Consider the following 18,870-nt stretch of genomic DNA (forward strand, 5'->3'; position numbering starts at 1 on the left):
ATTAGAATATTTAACTTTTCTTGTTGACTTAGTTCTACCTCACATACATATACCAATATTTTTGTCACCTCTCTTTCCTACCTTCTTAGATCATTTTCTGCCTGAAATGCATCCATCAGAATTTCTTTCAGTGAAGTTTTTGTTTATTTGGTCTTAATGGCTTATTGTACCCTGTGACTTAATTATAGCTTAGCTTGTTATACAGTTTTAGATTGATAATTATTTCTTTTATATTCACTGAAATTCCATTGTCATTGGGTTTTCAGTGCTGCTTACTTAGAAGTCTTCAGTCAAGTTATATTCCCTTTTCAGATTTGTTGTTTTTTGTCTAGCTACTTATAAGAGTTTTTCTTTGTCTTTTGTGTTCTGTGATTTGACTATGATGTGAATGGTGAAGGATTTTGTTTTTTAATCCTGTTTGCAATTCAGATTTGCTGGATCTGAGGGTTCATATCTTTCATATGTTCTAGAAAAATTCTCCATCATTATCCTTGTTTATTGCCTCTTCTGCAGTTTCTTTTTCTGGAACTCTAATACATGTTATGAATTTTTATGTATTTATTTATTTATTTAGTGTGTGGGTTTGTGTGTATGTATGTTTGTTTTTGTTTTATACTGGAGATTGAGCCCTTTGGCACTTTGAGCTACATCCCCAGTTCTTTTTATTTTTTTATTTTAAGATAGGATCTTACTACGTTGCTTAGGGCCTCATAAAGTTGCTGAAGCTGGCTTCAAACCTTGATTCTTCTGCCTCAGTCTTCTCCCGAACTACTGGGATTACAGGTGTTCACCACTATACCCAATTTTTTTCCATGTTTCTTAACCTGGCTTTTGAATTTTTATTTCTCTGAACTGCATTTTAGAAAAAATTTCCCTGTTAATCTTTGTTTCACCAATTCTGTCTTCATTTTTATCTAATATGTGGCTAGATCTGTCCGTTGAGTTTTTAATCATTTTTATCTCAGAAAGTTAAGTTTTTTCCTATCTAAGCTTCCTGCTCCAACTTTCAATCTTGTGTTTCTTTAAAAGACATGCTTATATTGTGTCCATTAATTTTAATATCTGAAATCTTCCTAAGTCTGTTTCTTGTACTTGGTTCTTTAGGTTCTCACTCGTTACTTTATTATTTTAGGATTTTTGACTGAGAGCCAATTATTTTCCTTGAAAGTTATTTATGTGAATACTTTGAGGCCTGGGTTACATTTGACTTCTACCAGAGAGGATTTGTTTGTATTTCTGCTGGTCATTTGAGGGTACTACAACAATCTGGAACACTTTGCATTTTGTAGTTTGAGGTTTTGTTTTGTTTTGTTTTGTTTTTTTAACCACACTAATGGCACAAATTGCAAATCAGAGTGAAGGCTGACTTGTGGCTGCAGATCATCAGGGAGCTTTAGTTTTTATTCAGTACCATAGGTGAAACATGGAAGTGTTTCTTGTTCTTCTCCTTGGCAGTTTTTTTTTTTTTTTCAATTGCCTTTGTACAGTGGATATTGTTCTTTACAGTCTAACTTTACATAGGTATCTTTTATTAAACTCCCTGCTGGGGCAAGCTCTGAGTTTCTCTCCTATCCCTTGCACACCTGAGTCATCAGAGGTGGTAGTCAAGCTTCTCGGGGCTTAGCAGATAAATTCAGGTAAAAGGAAAAAAAAACATTTTATTTTTGGTTCTTTGGAGGTATTTAAATATTTTATTCGACATCTTAGTTGTTTCATTGTAGAGTTTTGGGGCATCATTTACTCTACTGCCAGAAATAGAAATTTGCCATTCTAATTGTATAGCCTTTTCAAAGGCCAGCACATATTTTTCTCTAAATACAGTGTTTGCTTCAACCTTATCCCTGTTCTACATAAGCTGATTACCACAACCAAAGACCAAAGATTACTCAAGCTAATAGCGGCCAGAAACATCTTCACTTCTTGCAATCACCTGTGCACTGAGTTCCTTCTGATTAGATCAGGCCAAAACTGGTGGTCCTTGTTTTAAATAACCTTACATGGGCGGATTCATCTCATTGTGTGAAGCAGTGATGCTTCTGCTTATTTATATTTGAAGATATGGACTATAAAAAGTACTTAGTATTTTTGACACAATTGTTTGTTTTTTAACCCTTCTCACTATTTCTTAACAGACATTTGGAACAAAACAGGAGCTGTTAAATTGATCAGATGGTCTCCTGATAATAGTGTGGTAATAGTGACATGGGAATATGGAGGACTTTCTTTATGGAGTGTGTTTGGAGCCCAGCTGATTTGTACACTGGGAGGAGATTTTGCGTGAGTCAAAAAAACAAATTTAAATAAAATAACTTCATTATCTCCCAGACAGTATATGTATACAGAAACCTTGGATCATGTAATTACCCTTTTGCCTTATTTGACACTTACCCCAGAATAATTTGTGAGATTCAGAATTAGTTTGTTCAGAATGTATTGGTTCTCCAAACATCACACTCTTAAAACTGACAGTTCAGTCAGTAAAACTTACTTAACAATCCCCAACACTGAAAAAAAATTCACTTATTTATTGAGCCCTGTTGTGTATTTGACCTCATGTCAGATTTAAGGCTGAATCAGACAAGGTCCTGCCTTCCAGTAGCTGCTTATATAGTGTGAGTGATAAGCCACGTACGTAAGTAACTAAATAGGAAGTAGAAAGTTACATTATCTCATTGAGTTAATGTAGTTTAACCCAGTGGGTTAATAGTAACGGGTTGATTGATATGTCTGCTCTTTATATATTATATTACCCTTAGCTACAGTCCTGATGAAGTGAAATACGCCTTCCCAAACTTCATGATGCTATAAGAAGTCAGTTGAACCTAGAAAATATGGCTGAATGATGTGCCTATGTATATTATCCTACAACTTTTTATTTCATGCATTGTTATGTATTTCTGTTTTGAAGGAACAAAATTAATGTGGTTTCTAAAAAACTAAAGCTATTGTGTGTATTATAGATAATTGTTAAGACCCTTTCAAATTAAGTTTCTATTCTGTTTTAGGTATAGGTCTGATGGTACTAAAAAAGATCCCCTTAAGATCAACTCTATGGTAAGTACTTTCTATTTAATTGGCATAGTATAAAGAATGTAGATTTATTTTCCTTCTTTTCCTCTCATATTGGTCTGATAGAAATCACAAAGTTATTTTAGTCTTAGCAGATTATTCCTTACAGCTCTTGCTTTAATGAAAGTTTTTTTTTTTTAATTGGTAGCTGCCTGATTTTTCAATTTTGTTTAGAAGTGTTCACTAAGTACCTTTACGAAAATGACTGTTCAAACAAGGCTCTTCTTTTTTCAAAGCATACTTCCCATTCTTGTGTGACTCACAGGCACTCACTCTTACGGCTTCCTTTCTTTTAAAATACAGTAAAATGTACTTTGAGCATATTTCCTGGAAGACATGTACCTGTGCATTACTTAAACACATTCTTAAAACTTTTCATAGATGTTTGTCAAGAGAATTATAGTCACTATTGTTAATAATTAATTTATTACTTATTTTCAAATTTCTGAAAAAATTATGATATATAACCCCTGTCTTTACATAAAACTATTTTCTTGCTGCATAGCATCTCTTGGTATCATCCTTATGAAATTAGTGGCTATGAGACTTATCATTAACCTTCTATTTTATTATACAGAGGAAGGCATTTTCTGATCTTGGATTTCTCCAAGAGTTAAAATCACTATGGTTGCCATTCACCACCAACAAGCCCTTTTGCTGTTTCACCTTGCCTCCGTATTTTATTTTTATTTGTTTGTTTGTTTGTTTACTACCAGGGATTGCACCCAGGGGCATTCAACCATTGAGCCACATCCCCAGCCCATTCGATTTTTATTAAGACAGTGTCTCACTAAGTTGCTGAAGCTGGTTTTGAACTTGCGATCCTCCTTCCTCAGCGTCCTGAGTTGCTGGGATTATAGCCCATCTCCATATTTAAAATAAGTTTTCTACCAGAGAGAATTTCTGTGACTGCTAGTCAGTGCTTCTGAATGGCATATAGTAGTGTTATCAGCCTTGCTGAGTTGATATTTCAGCCACAAACTAAGAATCTGAACATTTTAATTAGCTTGTACAAGTTTATCATGGGAAAACATAAAAATTCTGTTAAGCTCTTGAAATTTTGCAAGACTCCCTTCCTGCCTCCACCATTACCATTTTCTTACAGATTGAAAATAACTAATATTTTAAAAATTATGTCATGAAATTTAATTATAGAATATTAAAACTGAATATGCCTAGAGAATTTTATTTGAAACTTCTCATTTTACAGAGGAAGAAACACTTTGATAAACCAGATAGCCTGGCCATGATAATATAACAAAAGCCCATCTAAAATGAAAACTGTAGTCTCAGCTTCCACTCCACTGTTCTTTGCTCTATATAAAAGTATGTCTTTTGCCAGGTACAGTAGCGCACACCTGTTATCCCAGCAGCTAGGGAGGCTGAGACAGGAAGATCGTGAGTTCAAAGCCAGCCTCAGCAAAAGCCAGGTACACTAAACAACTCAATGAAACCCTGACTCTAAATAGAATACAAAATAGGACTGGGGATTTAGCTCAGTGGTCGCGTGCTCCTGAGTTCAATTCCCAGTACCAAAAAATAAAATAAAATAAAATACATCTTCTGTATTTAAGAGGTTAACTAAATTCAATTAATGGAGAAGTTAAGAAAGCAATAGGTATTCCTTAGGATTGTGATACTGAAATTGAAGCTAAGAATGGTATTTAGTGGTTTGACCATTCTAGGTAGAGGACAGTGGTAATGATTTCTCTGAAGATAGCTAAGGTGTACTAGAAGATATCATTCTTATCTGTCATGGATTCTGCAACTTTCAGAAGTCAGTGCCTCATTGGTTATTTCAGAAGTTGACTGAAGTTAGGGAAGGATAACAAGACCCTTTTAATGCTTTTACTTTTTTTCTCCCCCATCCTCCCTCCAAGAGCTGGGGTGCAGAAGGCTATCACCTATGGGTAATCAGTGGATTTGGTTCTCAACACATTGAAATTGAATCTGACCTCAGAAATATAGTTAAACAGCCCAGCATTCTGCTATTTCAGTTTATCAAGAGTGTCCTCACTGTAAACCCTTGTATGGTAAGTGTATTTAAAACTCTGATTTCTTTAGTGTCTTTCAAATCAGAATTCAGACCTTTCTTCATAATCCATGGACAGCAAGTATATTCCTAAAATTGGCATATTACCTTCCTTTGTGCGTATTCTTGTGATTCTTACACTTTATAATAAATTTATATCAAAATAATTTCTGAACATACTTTAGAGTTTTGGTTTTTTGTTTGTTGGGTTTTTTTGGGGGGGTTGTTGTTGTTGTTTGGTATTTTGTTGTTTTTTAAATAGGGTAACAAGTGGGAAAACAATGTTTGTATGTTGAATAACTTTAATAATTTAATCTTAATCTGAATAGAATTTCCCAAAGAATTTCACCACACTACTCATGAGAAATATTAGCAGTTCCATGGGATTAAAAAAAAAAAAAAAAGTTCCATTTTTACCTAAGTATGAAATAAAGGCCTTAAGACAAAGCTGTAAAAATGTATTTATTGAAGGGATCAAGAGTTTCAAATATGCTCATATGCATCATGAAAACCTAGGAGTTGAAATATAAAAAAACACAGTTACATCAGGCCCAGTCTTGCATGCCTGCAATTCCAGTGACTTGGGAGGCTGAGGTTAGAAGATCACAAGTTTGAGACCAATCTGGGCAGTTCAGTGAACTTTCTCAAAATAAAAAGCAAAAAGTTAAGGTAGTGTCACTACCTCTGAGTTTAATCCCCTATACTTAAAAATAAATAAATAAATAAAAGACAGTGTTCCCCATGCCTAATCAACCATCAACTCTTAATGAACACTTGGAAGAAAGTATGTCTAAGAAACTGCTTCAAGAAACATTGTCCCAAATTATAAACTCCCCATGCTTGTCAATCTGAAATAATATATAGTAATATTATATATTGCTGATATATATAATGATAATATAGGTTACATGTTGGGAATGCAAATCTTAGTACCTTAGTATTAAGAGCTGTTTAAAGTTGTTTAGTAAAACAATTGAATTGAATTTGCATTTATAATACATTGAAAAATATTATTAAAAAATAATCTGAATCTCAGATCCCATTACTGCAGTTGAAAATTAAGAAATCCCAGGAAAATAAGAACAGAGTATTTTCCCTCCGTAACAGTAATTTTATAGCACCCTTGAGTTTTATGTCAGTATAATATTTGGACTATAATGGAAAGGTGAAGGGATAGGGTGCCAAGAATCTACCCAGTTGTGAATACACTGGTCCTTTAATTGAAAACCAGAACATAATTTTAAAAAGTAAAACTCCTTTATTTGTCTGGCTATTCTTAGACCTGTAAAGTGTCCTTGACACTAACTAAACATTCACTGATATTTGAATTTTTCTGATCCCAAACTATAGGCTTAGGCTTCTCCTCTTCCACATGGTTTAGAAGATCCTCCAGCATCCAATTATCTCTGATCTATCCCCCTTGTTACATGTAAGCACATGGATAAGAATACAAAAAGAAACATGTCTTTGATCAGACAGTTTCTTAAAAGCATACTTTCTGTAAAACTAATTTGTAAACTAAATAATGAGTAGTCATATTTAATTTTTCAGATGTAAAAATCTGTCTTATCATTACCATTTTCAAATAGTAATGAAAGGTACTACTATAGCAGTTGTAAACTTCGGCATGTTTACAACTATACAATAAAGCAGACTTTAACAAAGATTTTATTTACACTGGAGAATAAAATTAAATAAAATCAAAACATTGCCTATTCTCTCTAAATATAACTGTGCTGAGATCGTTATGTAGTCTTTGTCCTCTGTGAAGAAAATTAACATTGAGGTACATAATATGCTTTCTATAATAAAGGTGAATCTATGCATTACTTGATTTTCCCTTCCAAATATTGGGTTATTTTTATTTGCTTTTCTTCTTTGCTCTTCTTCCTCTTTCCTTATCTAGAGTAACCAAGAGCAGGTATTGCTTCAGGGAGAGGATCGCTTGTACTTGAACTGTGGAGAGCCCTCTCAGACCCAGAATCCCAGAAGTTCTTCACACACTCAGCATAAGCCTAGCCTGGAAAAGAGCCCATTTGCAGATGGAGGTTTAGAGTCCCAGGGTTTAAGCACTTTACTTGGACATCGACATTGGCATGTTGTACAGGTAAGTGTCGTTTACTGATTACTAGTGATTCAGTCCTTAGTAAGATATCACTTGGAACAGATTTTTAAGTATTTCATTTGTTGTAATTTTAGAAAACTAAATATTTTTAACCTTTTTGACTATCACATCACTCTTCTGCTTTTCTATGTTCTTGTCCTCTTATCTTCTCTTTCCACTTGATACAAATTGTTTCCTCACCTGCTTTTAAGTTCATTACTGTAAAAAACTGGAAGTTTTATTTTGCCCTCTCATTGAAGATAACTATTTTATTTTCAGGACCTGTTTTACATAAGATAACTCTGGATTTACAGAGGAAAAAGTGTAGTCACTGTGAAAGTGGCAATGTTGACCCTCTACAGCTGACCTTATAATCCTGATGGGGCCAAATTGAGGTTAATCACCTGACAGTGTAACCAAATTGTAAAAATTATGATCATTCTAGAACTCTATTGTTGATAATTTTACTAATATTTAATCTTGTTCCAAATTATTCACTCATTCTGATCACTTTTAGCAGTTTCTTTTAATAATTCTGATAAATTGGCATTTAACGTGAAGATTAATCCTGAATTTTGATGACAATTAAAATTAAATTGGGGAGTTCAATAAATTGAAGTTTTTTAAGAGAAATTTGCATATATAATTTCAAAGTCCTGAATGTTTTCTTTTCTCCTTTTATACCACAATGCCTCAGAGCCTACTCTTGGATGAATTTACTTCAGTTACTTTCTATTTCCACAATTCTTTGCCTTCCGCTCTCTATATCTGTACCTAACTAGCTTACTTCAGCTTTCATATTATTTTCAGTTGACTTTGGAGATAATAAGAGACAGAAAAATGGTCATTATGTGAAAGGTCAAAGGAGGAATATCTCCTACATTGACATGTGGTATACACTAGAAGAAAATGTATTTAATTTACATTAATAAACAGACTCAAACAATGTACTTACCATTTTATAATTAGTAACAATTTTTAAGTAGAACTGCATCAGCTACTTTCTTGACTAAAATTTTCCACTGCTCCCTTCTCTCCTATAGCCATTTCTCTGCTATTTTCATTTCCCCATACTTTGAACTATTCATTCTACACTGACCTAGCATCAATGCCAGTTCTGCCTAGCCAGGTCTGTGTTACCAGAGAGCCAAGTAGAGCAGAGGATCAAAGAAGGTAGGTCTGGTACTCAAAATCCATGAGGCAATAACAAATTTGAATTTCCTTCCAGCTCAAAAATTCAGTGATTCTAGCCATCTGTGAGTCATCCAATAAGAAAAGCATATGACACTGATTTTTGAGGACTTTAGATACTAACAAGATCATTCTGTTTGTTAGGGGAAGACATCTAGAAAGATAAACTTTATAAACCTGAGTTTTAACTCGGTTTTCCAGTTTCCTTGAAAACATTGCTATAGTTGTACTCCCAAAACAATTAAATTATAATAGATTCATAGAATTTTTAGAGCTGGAAGGACCTTAGAAATCATAGTCCGACTGGATTTTATACATGAGGAAACCAAAGCTCAGGGAAGTTATGTGACTTACCAAGGTCTCACAGCAGAGTAATGGCAGACCTATCTTTACTGTGACCTAACAAGTCTAATCTATATTCAAATGCAGGTACTAAATGTTGAATCATATACTATTAACCTCGGGCTAAAACTTAGAATTTGCCTAAAAGGCAATGTGTTTATTTGGAGTTGCCCTATACTTTGCTAACACAGTGATTCAATGCAGAGTTAATGGTGATCTTTCAGTAGGGTGCTTTACAGTGTCTGCATAATGCTAAATCTTTACTTTCTAGACTTTAAAGCCAGTACTGATGACTCTGAGGAAACATGAGTGCCTGGTTTGATTCCCCTTTCAACATATCTTTTCCAGGATAAGATCACATTCTCCATCAAAGTTGATTTGTTTGTGTGATTTGTACTTTATATGCTTCTTGAATAGCTAGAGTTCATCTAATGAGCCCCAACTAATTCTACTGCTGTTTCTGTTCCTTACTTAGAATACTGGATTTTTTCTTATTAAAGTCCTATCTTGTTCTCCGTAACTTCCTTATTAGAAGACTCTATGCTCATTGTTTTCCTTTAAAGATAAAACAAAAAATACACCCTTGTCAGAAGCAGTGTTCCTAGCTGGCAGCGAAGCATGATTTTATTTATTTGTTTACTTATTTGACCTCATTTTTCATGGTTAAAATTTTAGAAAGTAATGAGAGCACAATATGAAAAGTTTTAAAAATGAAAACCTGGTTTTTGTGGCTTTTTTTGAGGGGGAGGGGTACCAAGGATTGAAGTCAGGGCCACTGAACCACTGAGCCACATTCTCAACCCTATTTTGTATTTTATTTAGAGACAAGGTCTCACTGAGTTGCTTATCACCTCAGTTTTGCTGAGGCTGGCTTTGAATTTTCCATCCTCCTGCCTCAATGTCCCGAGCTGCTGGGATTACAAGCGTGCACCACTGTGCCTGGAGAAAACCTTCTAGTTTTAAGCTATGTTTCAGATGGCTCAGATGCCATTTATTTTAATGCTCAGTATTTTGTATGATTTCTGAAAGATGCATTAATTATTATCCAGTATTCTGAGGTTATCGGTTTTTGTTAACTGGCTCTAATACCTGGAAAGAATAACCTTCACAAAATGTGGGTAGTACCAATGGTATATCAGACACCATGTTAGGAATGTCAGCTGTGGATCTTAAAGGCTGTTTTACTTACAAATGATTAGCTATCCTGCAATATGTATCAAGTATAATAGGTGTGGTATTTGCTAAAAGGCTGGGTTCCATGTCTCACCAGTTATAAAAGTAGTCTAGGCAGGCATAGGATTTTAGAGAATGGCTTTAGAGAGAGAGAGAGAAGAGAAACTGGAGGCTGGGGATATGTAGCTCAGTGGTAGAGTGCTTGTCTAGCATGCATGAAGCCCTACGTTAAATGTCCAATAACTACCCCCCACCCCACTATAAAAAAAAAGACTGGAAAATCATACAGTAAGGGTAAAGATTCTTTCTGTACCTTAGCACACAGTTTCCCAATGATGTGGCATGACTTTTGAGCTCTGAGTATGTGTTCTTGACCTCTGTTTCTTCATTATTCATTAGCTACGTCTTATTTCTACCATTTCCTATTCTCCATGTTAGGTATAGAGTTCAGAGTTCAGATGACACGTAGATCAATAAAGGTGACCTACTAGGGAAAATAGAAGTTTTTGTTCCAGTGTATTTCATAATATCTTTAGACAAATACCTGCATTCATTTTAAACTTATATATCTTGAGTTTTAAAAATAAACCATTTGCAATTTTTGGTACTTCTTAGACTTTTTTTTTTTTTTTTTTTTTTTTTTTGTATCAGGGATTGAACCCAGGAGTGCTTAACCACTGAGCCACATCTCCAGACCTTTTTATAGTTTATTTACAGACAGGATCTTGCTGAGTTGCTTAGGGCCTCACTCAATTGCTAAAGCTGGCTTTGAACTTGTGATCCTCCTGCCTCAGCCTCCCAAGGATTACAGGTGTACACCACTGTGCCCAATACTTCTTAGACTTTTTCAAATTAAAATAATAAATTGTTTTCATGTATAAAATATTCATTGGAGTGCAATCATTTGGTAAGGTTTAACTTTGACTTCCCATAGAAACTTTGTTATACACCACTTTTGCAATGAGATTCCAGCTCATGCATTACCCTCTCACACGTTTCATAAGTACTAGTGATACATCAAAGTTTGGGTAGTTACAGGATTTCTTTTTTTTTTTTTTTTTTAGCATCTTGGGTAACGGGGGCAATTGTACTCAAGTACATCTATTACATCCTTCTTCATGTAACTATTGTTCTTTTCTTAATTGTAAGGGGGGAAAGGGAGTTTTACTTACAGGCTAATAAAAAGTGCTCTCAACTGGGGCTGAGGATGAAGCTCAGTATTTTTTACTTGCCTAGCATGTGTAAGGCCCTGGATTCAATCCTCAGCTCTGCAAAAAAGAAAATTGCTTTTAACTTTTATTTTACCACCATGTTATTACCTCAAGTTTACCATTATTCTGCACTAATTTTTCCCATCATAGTGAATTTTACACTGAACAGTGTAGCATATTTGTTAAGATTCAAGTAAAGCATTCTTCTAGCATGTATCAATGATACAATTATCTTTAATTCTATAAGTAGGCTTGCACACACAGTACTGGGGTTAAGAACTTACTAATGTATTAACAGCTATTTAATGTAGTTAATTTAGTAGCCAAGAGAAGTTTAACAAATAGTTTTATGAATAAATTTTATCGGGCTGGGGATGTGGCTGAAGCGGTAGCGCACTCGCCTGGCATGCGTGCGGCCCGGGTTCGATCCTCAGCACCACATACAAACAAAGATGTTGTGTCCGCCGATAACTAAAAAATAAATATTAAAAAAAAAATTCTCCCTCTCTCTCTCTTTAAAAAAAATAAATAAATAAAATAAATTTTATCAAGGTTAAATACAGTTTCAGCATTGTTTTTACTTGATTTTCATTTTGTCTTCACATTACACAGTTTTCTTAGATTTGATTCATGTAAACATGGCTTTCTAATTTTGAGTTCTTCGTAAAATTTGTGATCATTTTTTTCCTGAGTAAAATTAAATATGAATGAATTGAAGCTTTTTTTTTACAGGAGCTGAAGATTCTTCCCTTTGTTCTATTTTTCTATTAATTTACACTCCACTCTCACAAGTACTCATGAAAACTACGGAATTAGTGGGCCAGTAGAAAGATAGGAGTCTCAGTAGAACTAGAATTTACTTAATCCACGTTTATGTCCCACAGATAGTTTTGTTACAATGATACAAGGATACCACCATGTACGAAGATGGAAAACAGATAACATGGAAAATATATTTACCAATGATGCTGAAAATAAAAACTTAGTATCTGTAATATATATTAAGAGTTCTTATAGTTTAAGTTGAACATTCCAAGAAACTAATAGTAGCTTAAACATACTCTTACCTTTTTACAGATGTTTGTTTAGAGGATAGATTAAAAACTAACTACTAGTTGTCCCTAAGCAACAATTTTATTTTGTACTTTGTACATTTTTGTATTATTTATTAATCAGAAAAACCTAAATGTAATCAAAGTATTTCCATTAAAAATCAAAACTCTTGCTGAGGCTGTAATTTATTTGATGAGGTTGTGGAAATTATTCACGTTAGCAAACCAAAACTGCTCATCTGTGCAGTTCATGGCTACTCTCAGGAATGCTTCTCTAAATAACTCATTGGTCTATGTTTATTGAGTTTAGTACTACCCAAAAAAAAAGCACTGTGAAGGGGAAAGATGAAAACCTGATGTCTAGAATTTGGAGCTGTTTAAGACATGAGATGAGAAATATTGACTCATATGTAAATGGTAAATTCCAAGTGCTCTGCTACTAATAGCCACTCTCGGGAAGCCGAATCTCATATTGTGATAAATTAATGCTTTAAATTTTAAATATAATTCATAAATCTTACCAAACTGATGTGTTATTTTCTGTAGATTTCCAGTACCTATCTAGAAAGCAATTGGCCTATACGGGTGAGTTGTTATTTTGTTGGTGTTAACTTTGTTGAATAGCATTTGTTGCAAGAGGCTTTCTGGGAATTGAGCCCTTCAGTGGGTATATTGATAAGAGTAAAATTTTATACATTTATACTGATCTTTTATACATTGCTAGGGTATTAACATCTAATTTTGTCCTATATTACTATAAATATTTGGATTTTTAATTTAACATTTTATGTAAAATTCACTTAGCAAGCACTTATTAAGTCTGTTTACCTTACATAGTATTAACCAGTTATGCCTATTAAAGTGTGTAAGTTTGCAAAGAGTTCTTAATTTTTTTTTAACAGTTTTCAGCTATTGATAAACTTGGACAAAATATTGCTGTGGTTGGCAAGTTTGGTTTTGCACATTACTCTTTACTCACCAAAAAATGGAAACTTTTTGGAAACATTACTCAGGTTAGTCTTTTTGAAATTAAAAACCAATTTCCCAAAGTATAGAAGAACTATAATATAAAATAATTATACTGTACAGTAAACTACTATTTACTTATAAAATTGAAAGTCATATATGAGAAACTGATACTGGATAATATCTGTGAGCTGATTTTAATAAAGTATTTGATAATTTGATAATGGGTCTTGTATTGAAATGGCTTAATTTTTATTCTTGTTAAGATCAGTAACAATAATTATTTAGTTTAAGAATTTAATCTCAATATTGTGTCCATCAAATGTGATGAGAATAAATTTCCCCAAAATTTTGAGATCATTCTCTGCTTAGCTGTGTGATGTAATTTTAGACTATATATATGACACACATACATATGTGCATGAAGTTGGATTTTGCAAGAATCAAATTGGAAGAAGAGAAGAATATGGGCTGGGCATGGTGGCACATGCCTGTAATCCCAGCAGCTCGGGAGGCTGAGGCAGGAGGATTGCCAGTTCATAGCCAGCCTCAGCAAAGGCACAGTGCTAAGCAATTTAGTGATACCCTGTCTCTAAATAAAAAACAAAATAGGGCTGGGGATGTGGCTGTGTGGTTGAATGTTCCTGAATTTAATACCTAATACCCCACCCCCCAAAAAAAAGGGAAATGGCATTTATAGTTGCTTTTTTGTGTCAGTCATTTTAGGGTCCTTTCTGTATATTATCTCAACACAGGGCATTATTGTTATTCACCATTTGATAAAAGAGAAGCAGGTGTTGCTCATCTGAATGATAAAACCAGAATTTTAACCCATGTTTCTTGGATGTGGAATAATGATGCTAAATGATACATCAGTGTATTTGCTTCCTTACAGAAGTATTTATTTTTAAACTTAGAATATGAAGCGTTACTATTAAAGTCCCTGGAGTAATTCAAGGGAGAGAGTAAAGCAGAAATAATTTGAGCTTTCTTTGCCTAAGAATACTTTGTTACTTTATAGTAATTTCTGATAACTTAATTAAAGTAAAAATATTTTTAAAATTTTTCTTTTAAGGAGCAAAATATGATTGTGACTGGTGGTTTAGCCTGGTGGAATGATTTTATGGTACTTGCATGTTATAATATAAGTGACCATCAAGAAGAGGTAGGTTTTATTTTCTCTTATAAATAATCTTTATATTTTAGACCTAGTAAGCACTATGTAATTTTATATAGAAAATAACCAATTGAAAACTAAACAAAATATTTTATTTTTAATAATTAACATTTTAGCTAATGGGATTATTCTTTCATGTAATATATTTTAAATTTTTCAGGTTACTATATTTTTAAAATTTTTTAAGTAACAAATGGGATTTCTAAGATAGCCTTTTCTAAGGATTGTATCTCATAGACATCCCCTATAAGATTTTTTAAAAATTGTTTTTAGTTATAGATGGACACAATACCTTTATTTTATTTATTATTTTTATGTGTTCTAGGCAAGTGTTCTTACCACTGAACTAAAACGCAGCCCCTCTCTATAAGATTTTTTTAAATACATTGATTATGATTGTTTTGAGAAACTGCTTGGCTCATTATATTAGATCTAAATATACAAGTCTGATAGGAATGTCTCATAATATTGCATTCACAGTTTTGATCACTTTATCTTTTATCTGTAAAATGAGCCTAGCTTGCCAAAATATAAACAGAACTCATTTATTGTTAAAGCTTTCTTAGGTCTTTTAACTATTACTTGAAAAAAGTAAATAAATAAAAAGCAGTTTGGGGGGGCTGGGGATATAGCTCATTTGGTAGAGTGTTTGCCTCACATGCACAAAATTCAATCTCCAGCACCACCCCAAAAAAAAAAAAAAACAAAAACGGTTTGTCTAAAGTATTTAGCCATTTCATTTTTATAATTTTCTTCTGCAGCTCAGAGTATACTTGCGAACATCAAATCTGGACAATGCCTTTGCTCATGTCACCAAGACACAAGCAGAAACATTACTGCTGAGTGTCTTCCGGGACATGGTAATAGTATTTAGAGCAGACTGTTCAATATGCCTTTACAGTATTGAAAGAAAATCTGATGGGTAAGTTATAGTATATGACAAGTCACTTTCTGTTCCTATTTATTGTTTTTCCTCTGTAGGTTTTTTTTTCCCCCCTCAAAACAAGTTTTTCTATCTTTGTATTTAGTTTCCCTTTTTTAGAAGTCAAAAATGCAAGGAATTTTAATTAGTAATATTTATGTAATAGCTGTGAAAAAAAAGAAAAGTGATAGCATAGCCTGCTCTATCTGCAGCTAATCTTCCTGGATTTATTTTTTAAAAATCTAGTTTCAGCTGAGGTAAACCCTAAAATGCTAAATTTTTCACAGCCTTGAAAATAAGTTCCAGACACTTGGGAAATTTGAAGGCATTCCACGGTTTGACAGCTTCAGGAAGCATATACTTAGCATACTCAGTTTCATTTCCACTGTGCTAGATGATAATAGTCTAGAACAGGATAAAGCAAAAGTCCTGCTGTTATTACAAATGGCCTCATATTGTTCTTGGCAGCTGGTCCAACTTGCAGCATTTAGACAACATCTCTTGAGTTTTATTTTGTTCTCGGAGGTATGCTTATTTATTTACAAAGCTGTGAAGGATGTATTTGCTAAAGTAGCCCAGTGATTGTTAATGCACACATAAAAATTAAGATATATTATTAACCTCAGTAATTCAACCTTTATCCTTCCTCAACCATTCAGTTTTTATCCCTTAAATATTTCTATTTTTACAGATTCTTCCTCAGTTGTTGTTTTGTTTTGTTTTTTCCTTTACTCCAAAGTCTTGTCCCTTTTTTTTTCCCCCCTCTCTTATCCCCATATGTGTTCTTTGGGTCTTTCATTATTGAAGGACAATATTGTTAATCATTTTTGAAGGACATTTAGGGAGGAGAGGAACTTTGGGGTCTTTCTAAACATGAATTCTACTACTATATAGTAGCAGAAAGGAAAAACAAAACAACATTGTTAGCATTGTTGAGCTACCAGAGTTTCTTTTTGTTTTTATAGTTCAAATACTATGGCTGGTATTCAAGTTCTTCAGGAAGTCCCCATGTCACGCTACATTCCTCACCCTTTCCTGGTAGTGTCTGTCACTCTGACCTCAGTGAGTACAGAGAATGGAATCACCTTGAAAATGCCACAGCAGGTACCATCCCATTATCAAAACTCCTTGAAGTTTACATCTCAGTCTTTAGTATTTTAAGTTGATCATAGAAACTATTTATTTGTTCAACAAATAAATATTAAATATTTAGAATGTATCTTGTATGAATATGCCAGGTTACAGTAGCAAATGAAACAGACCTGATTTCTGCTCAATATTAAATTACACGAATAATTAATTGTTCTTGTAATATATCTATCTACGTATATATGTCTTATGTTTGTGTTTATGTATGTATTATATATATATCAAAAAGTAAAATATAGGTTACTGTGAGAGAATAAACCAAAAACCTGATATAGTCTGAACAATCAGGATTTCTGTACCATTTAAATTGAAACCTCAGCTGGAAGTATAACTCAGAGGTAACTGAGTACTTGCCCATGCATGCAGAGGCCCTTGGTTTAATCCCTAGCACCGCCAAAAAAAAAAAAAAAAAAAAAAAATGTAAATTGAAACCTAGAGAATGAGTAGAGATTGTTTAAGCAAAGAGGAAGAATTTCAGGCAGAGGGAACAGTAATACAAAGGCTTATAGACAAGAGAACATTACACATTCTGGAAGTTAAAATTTCTGGGACATAGGGTATGTGAGAGAATGTGAGTCTTATAGATAATATTGATAACTTTAGACTTGAATATCTTCAAGTTTAAAGTTTTATAATGTTTGCTCTAACTAAAGAAATGAACTGGGCAAAACTGCATGAAGGAAGAGCAGTTGGGAGACCATTATAATGATCTAGGTTAATGGTAGTAGGAGGCTGAGGCAGGGGGCTCACAAGTTCAGGGCCAGCCTCAGCAGTTTAGTGAGGCTCTAAGCCACTTAGCAAGACTCTGTCTTAAAATTAAAAGGGCTGGGAATATAATTCTGGCAAAGTGCCCTTCGATTCAATCCCCAGTACAAAAAAACATTCAATCCTCATTATTGCCAAAAACCAGGAACTTTGTGTATTCCAGATATAGAAGGCAATCAGTGGTATCAATAGTACTGGATACACCATTTTAACCTCTTAAAAGAGGCCTTTCTTGAAGAGAAGATGCTTAACTTATGAAGAGCAGATTAAGTAGTAAGTTGAAATATAACAGAAGTGAGACTGATTATATCTGGTGTGGGAGGAAGACCAAGAATACTACAGCAAAGAAAGTCTTGATTTAGTAGTAAAAGTTTTAAAAAGTAATAACAGTGAGAACTGTTCAATAGTCAAATAGCCTCTTATGAAAGAGTGAGCTTCTTGAGCTCCTGAAACTCCCACAGAGAACCATCCACCTGGAAGTTTTTAGGCTAAGAAATGGTGTTTTGAGTTCCTTCAGATTTAGGATTTTGAGCATACAGATACCCCTGCTTGTTCTATAAGTTCATTAAGGTTGCCTGGGAGTACTATTGCATATACCTATAATATTTTCAATAGAAAAGTACTGATTGAGTAAATACTAATAATATCTACTCTGTGAGGAAGGAGCATCATGAGTTCAAAGCCAGACAGCAAAAGCGAGGCATTAAGCAACTCAGTGAGACCCAGTTTCCAGATAAAATATAAAATAGGGGGCTGGGGTTGTGGCTCAGCAGTAGAACACCTGGCACGTGTGAGGCACTGGGTTCAATCCTCAGCACCACGTAAAAATAAATAAATGAAATAGAAGTATTGTGTCTACGTACAACCAAAAATATATTTAAAAAAAAATAGGGCTAGGGATGTGGCCCAGTAGCAAATGCCCGAGTTCAATCCCCAGGACCCCCCGCCCCCCCAAAGAAGTCTACTTTGTAAAGAGAAGTATGTTCTTTTTTTAAATTAAATATGTCAAATGTAGTGGTAAAATCTATCATCTTAAATTTTAAGATAGTCATTATGAATATTAGTCATTATTGTAGTGCATTTCAGTAAAACGTTTTCAGGGTCTTTTTGAAGTATTTGAGGGATATGACTATATGCCAGTTCCGACAGTCATATTATCTTGATTCATGTTTGTATTTATGTTTTTCCTCTATCATCTAGCTACTTTTTACTAAGTACCTAACTCTTAGAGATACTCTACTTTTTTCCTTTACTGAACCCTAGGTAATACTGGCAACTTAAATTCATCCAGCCAGCAAACATTAGAGCCTGGGAAATAATCCTACATCTTGTGAATAGTCACTCTTTCCTTCCTGAAATTCTTTCCTGTTTTGGTTTGTGTGCTATTGTGCTTCCCTATTTTTCTTCTTGCCTTAAAAAGCTCAGACAATGGCCCTCTGCTCTCTACCTCTCACCTCCATATACTTTGCCTCATCTATTTCCTTCGGTTTACCAAACTTACCCTTATGCTTATTATGGTGGCATGTTCAACGCTGATCCAGTTGTCACTCACAATAGTTATACGTGAAAGTTGCAAGGTTCTTTCAGTTTAATGGAATGTGAAGGAACATACTTTTTCACTCCCCTGACTTGTCTTTTTTAACTTGTGTTGGTGATAACCTGAATTTCTGTGGTACCTCACCTAGATTCAGTAACTTGAAATAATGTTTGGTGCAAC

The 18,870-nt window shown here is 33.9% G+C and overlaps 1 protein-coding gene across 2 annotated transcripts in view; it reads left to right on the plus strand.

Annotated features, from left to right (window-relative positions):
- Ric1 (RIC1 partner of RAB6A GEF complex) overlaps positions 1 to 18,870 on the plus strand; it is a 116,206-nt gene that overhangs the window by 82,807 nt on the left and 14,529 nt on the right. For both annotated transcript variants that reach the window (XM_026391487.2, XM_026391488.2), the window contains exons 9-17: positions 2,133 to 2,277; positions 3,006 to 3,054; positions 4,950 to 5,102; positions 7,008 to 7,208; positions 12,721 to 12,759; positions 13,077 to 13,187; positions 14,216 to 14,305; positions 15,079 to 15,239; positions 16,205 to 16,343. In XM_026391487.2, coding sequence (XP_026247272.1) covers positions 2,133 to 2,277; positions 3,006 to 3,054; positions 4,950 to 5,102; positions 7,008 to 7,208; positions 12,721 to 12,759; positions 13,077 to 13,187; positions 14,216 to 14,305; positions 15,079 to 15,239; positions 16,205 to 16,343 — 1,088 coding nt within the window. The remainder of the gene's footprint in view (positions 1 to 2,132; positions 2,278 to 3,005; positions 3,055 to 4,949; positions 5,103 to 7,007; positions 7,209 to 12,720; positions 12,760 to 13,076; positions 13,188 to 14,215; positions 14,306 to 15,078; positions 15,240 to 16,204; positions 16,344 to 18,870) is intronic.

The sequence above is a fragment of the Urocitellus parryii genome, chromosome 4 (genome assembly GCF_045843805.1).
Source record: "Urocitellus parryii isolate mUroPar1 chromosome 4, mUroPar1.hap1, whole genome shotgun sequence".
NCBI classification, from domain to species: domain Eukaryota; kingdom Metazoa; phylum Chordata; class Mammalia; order Rodentia; family Sciuridae; genus Urocitellus; species Urocitellus parryii.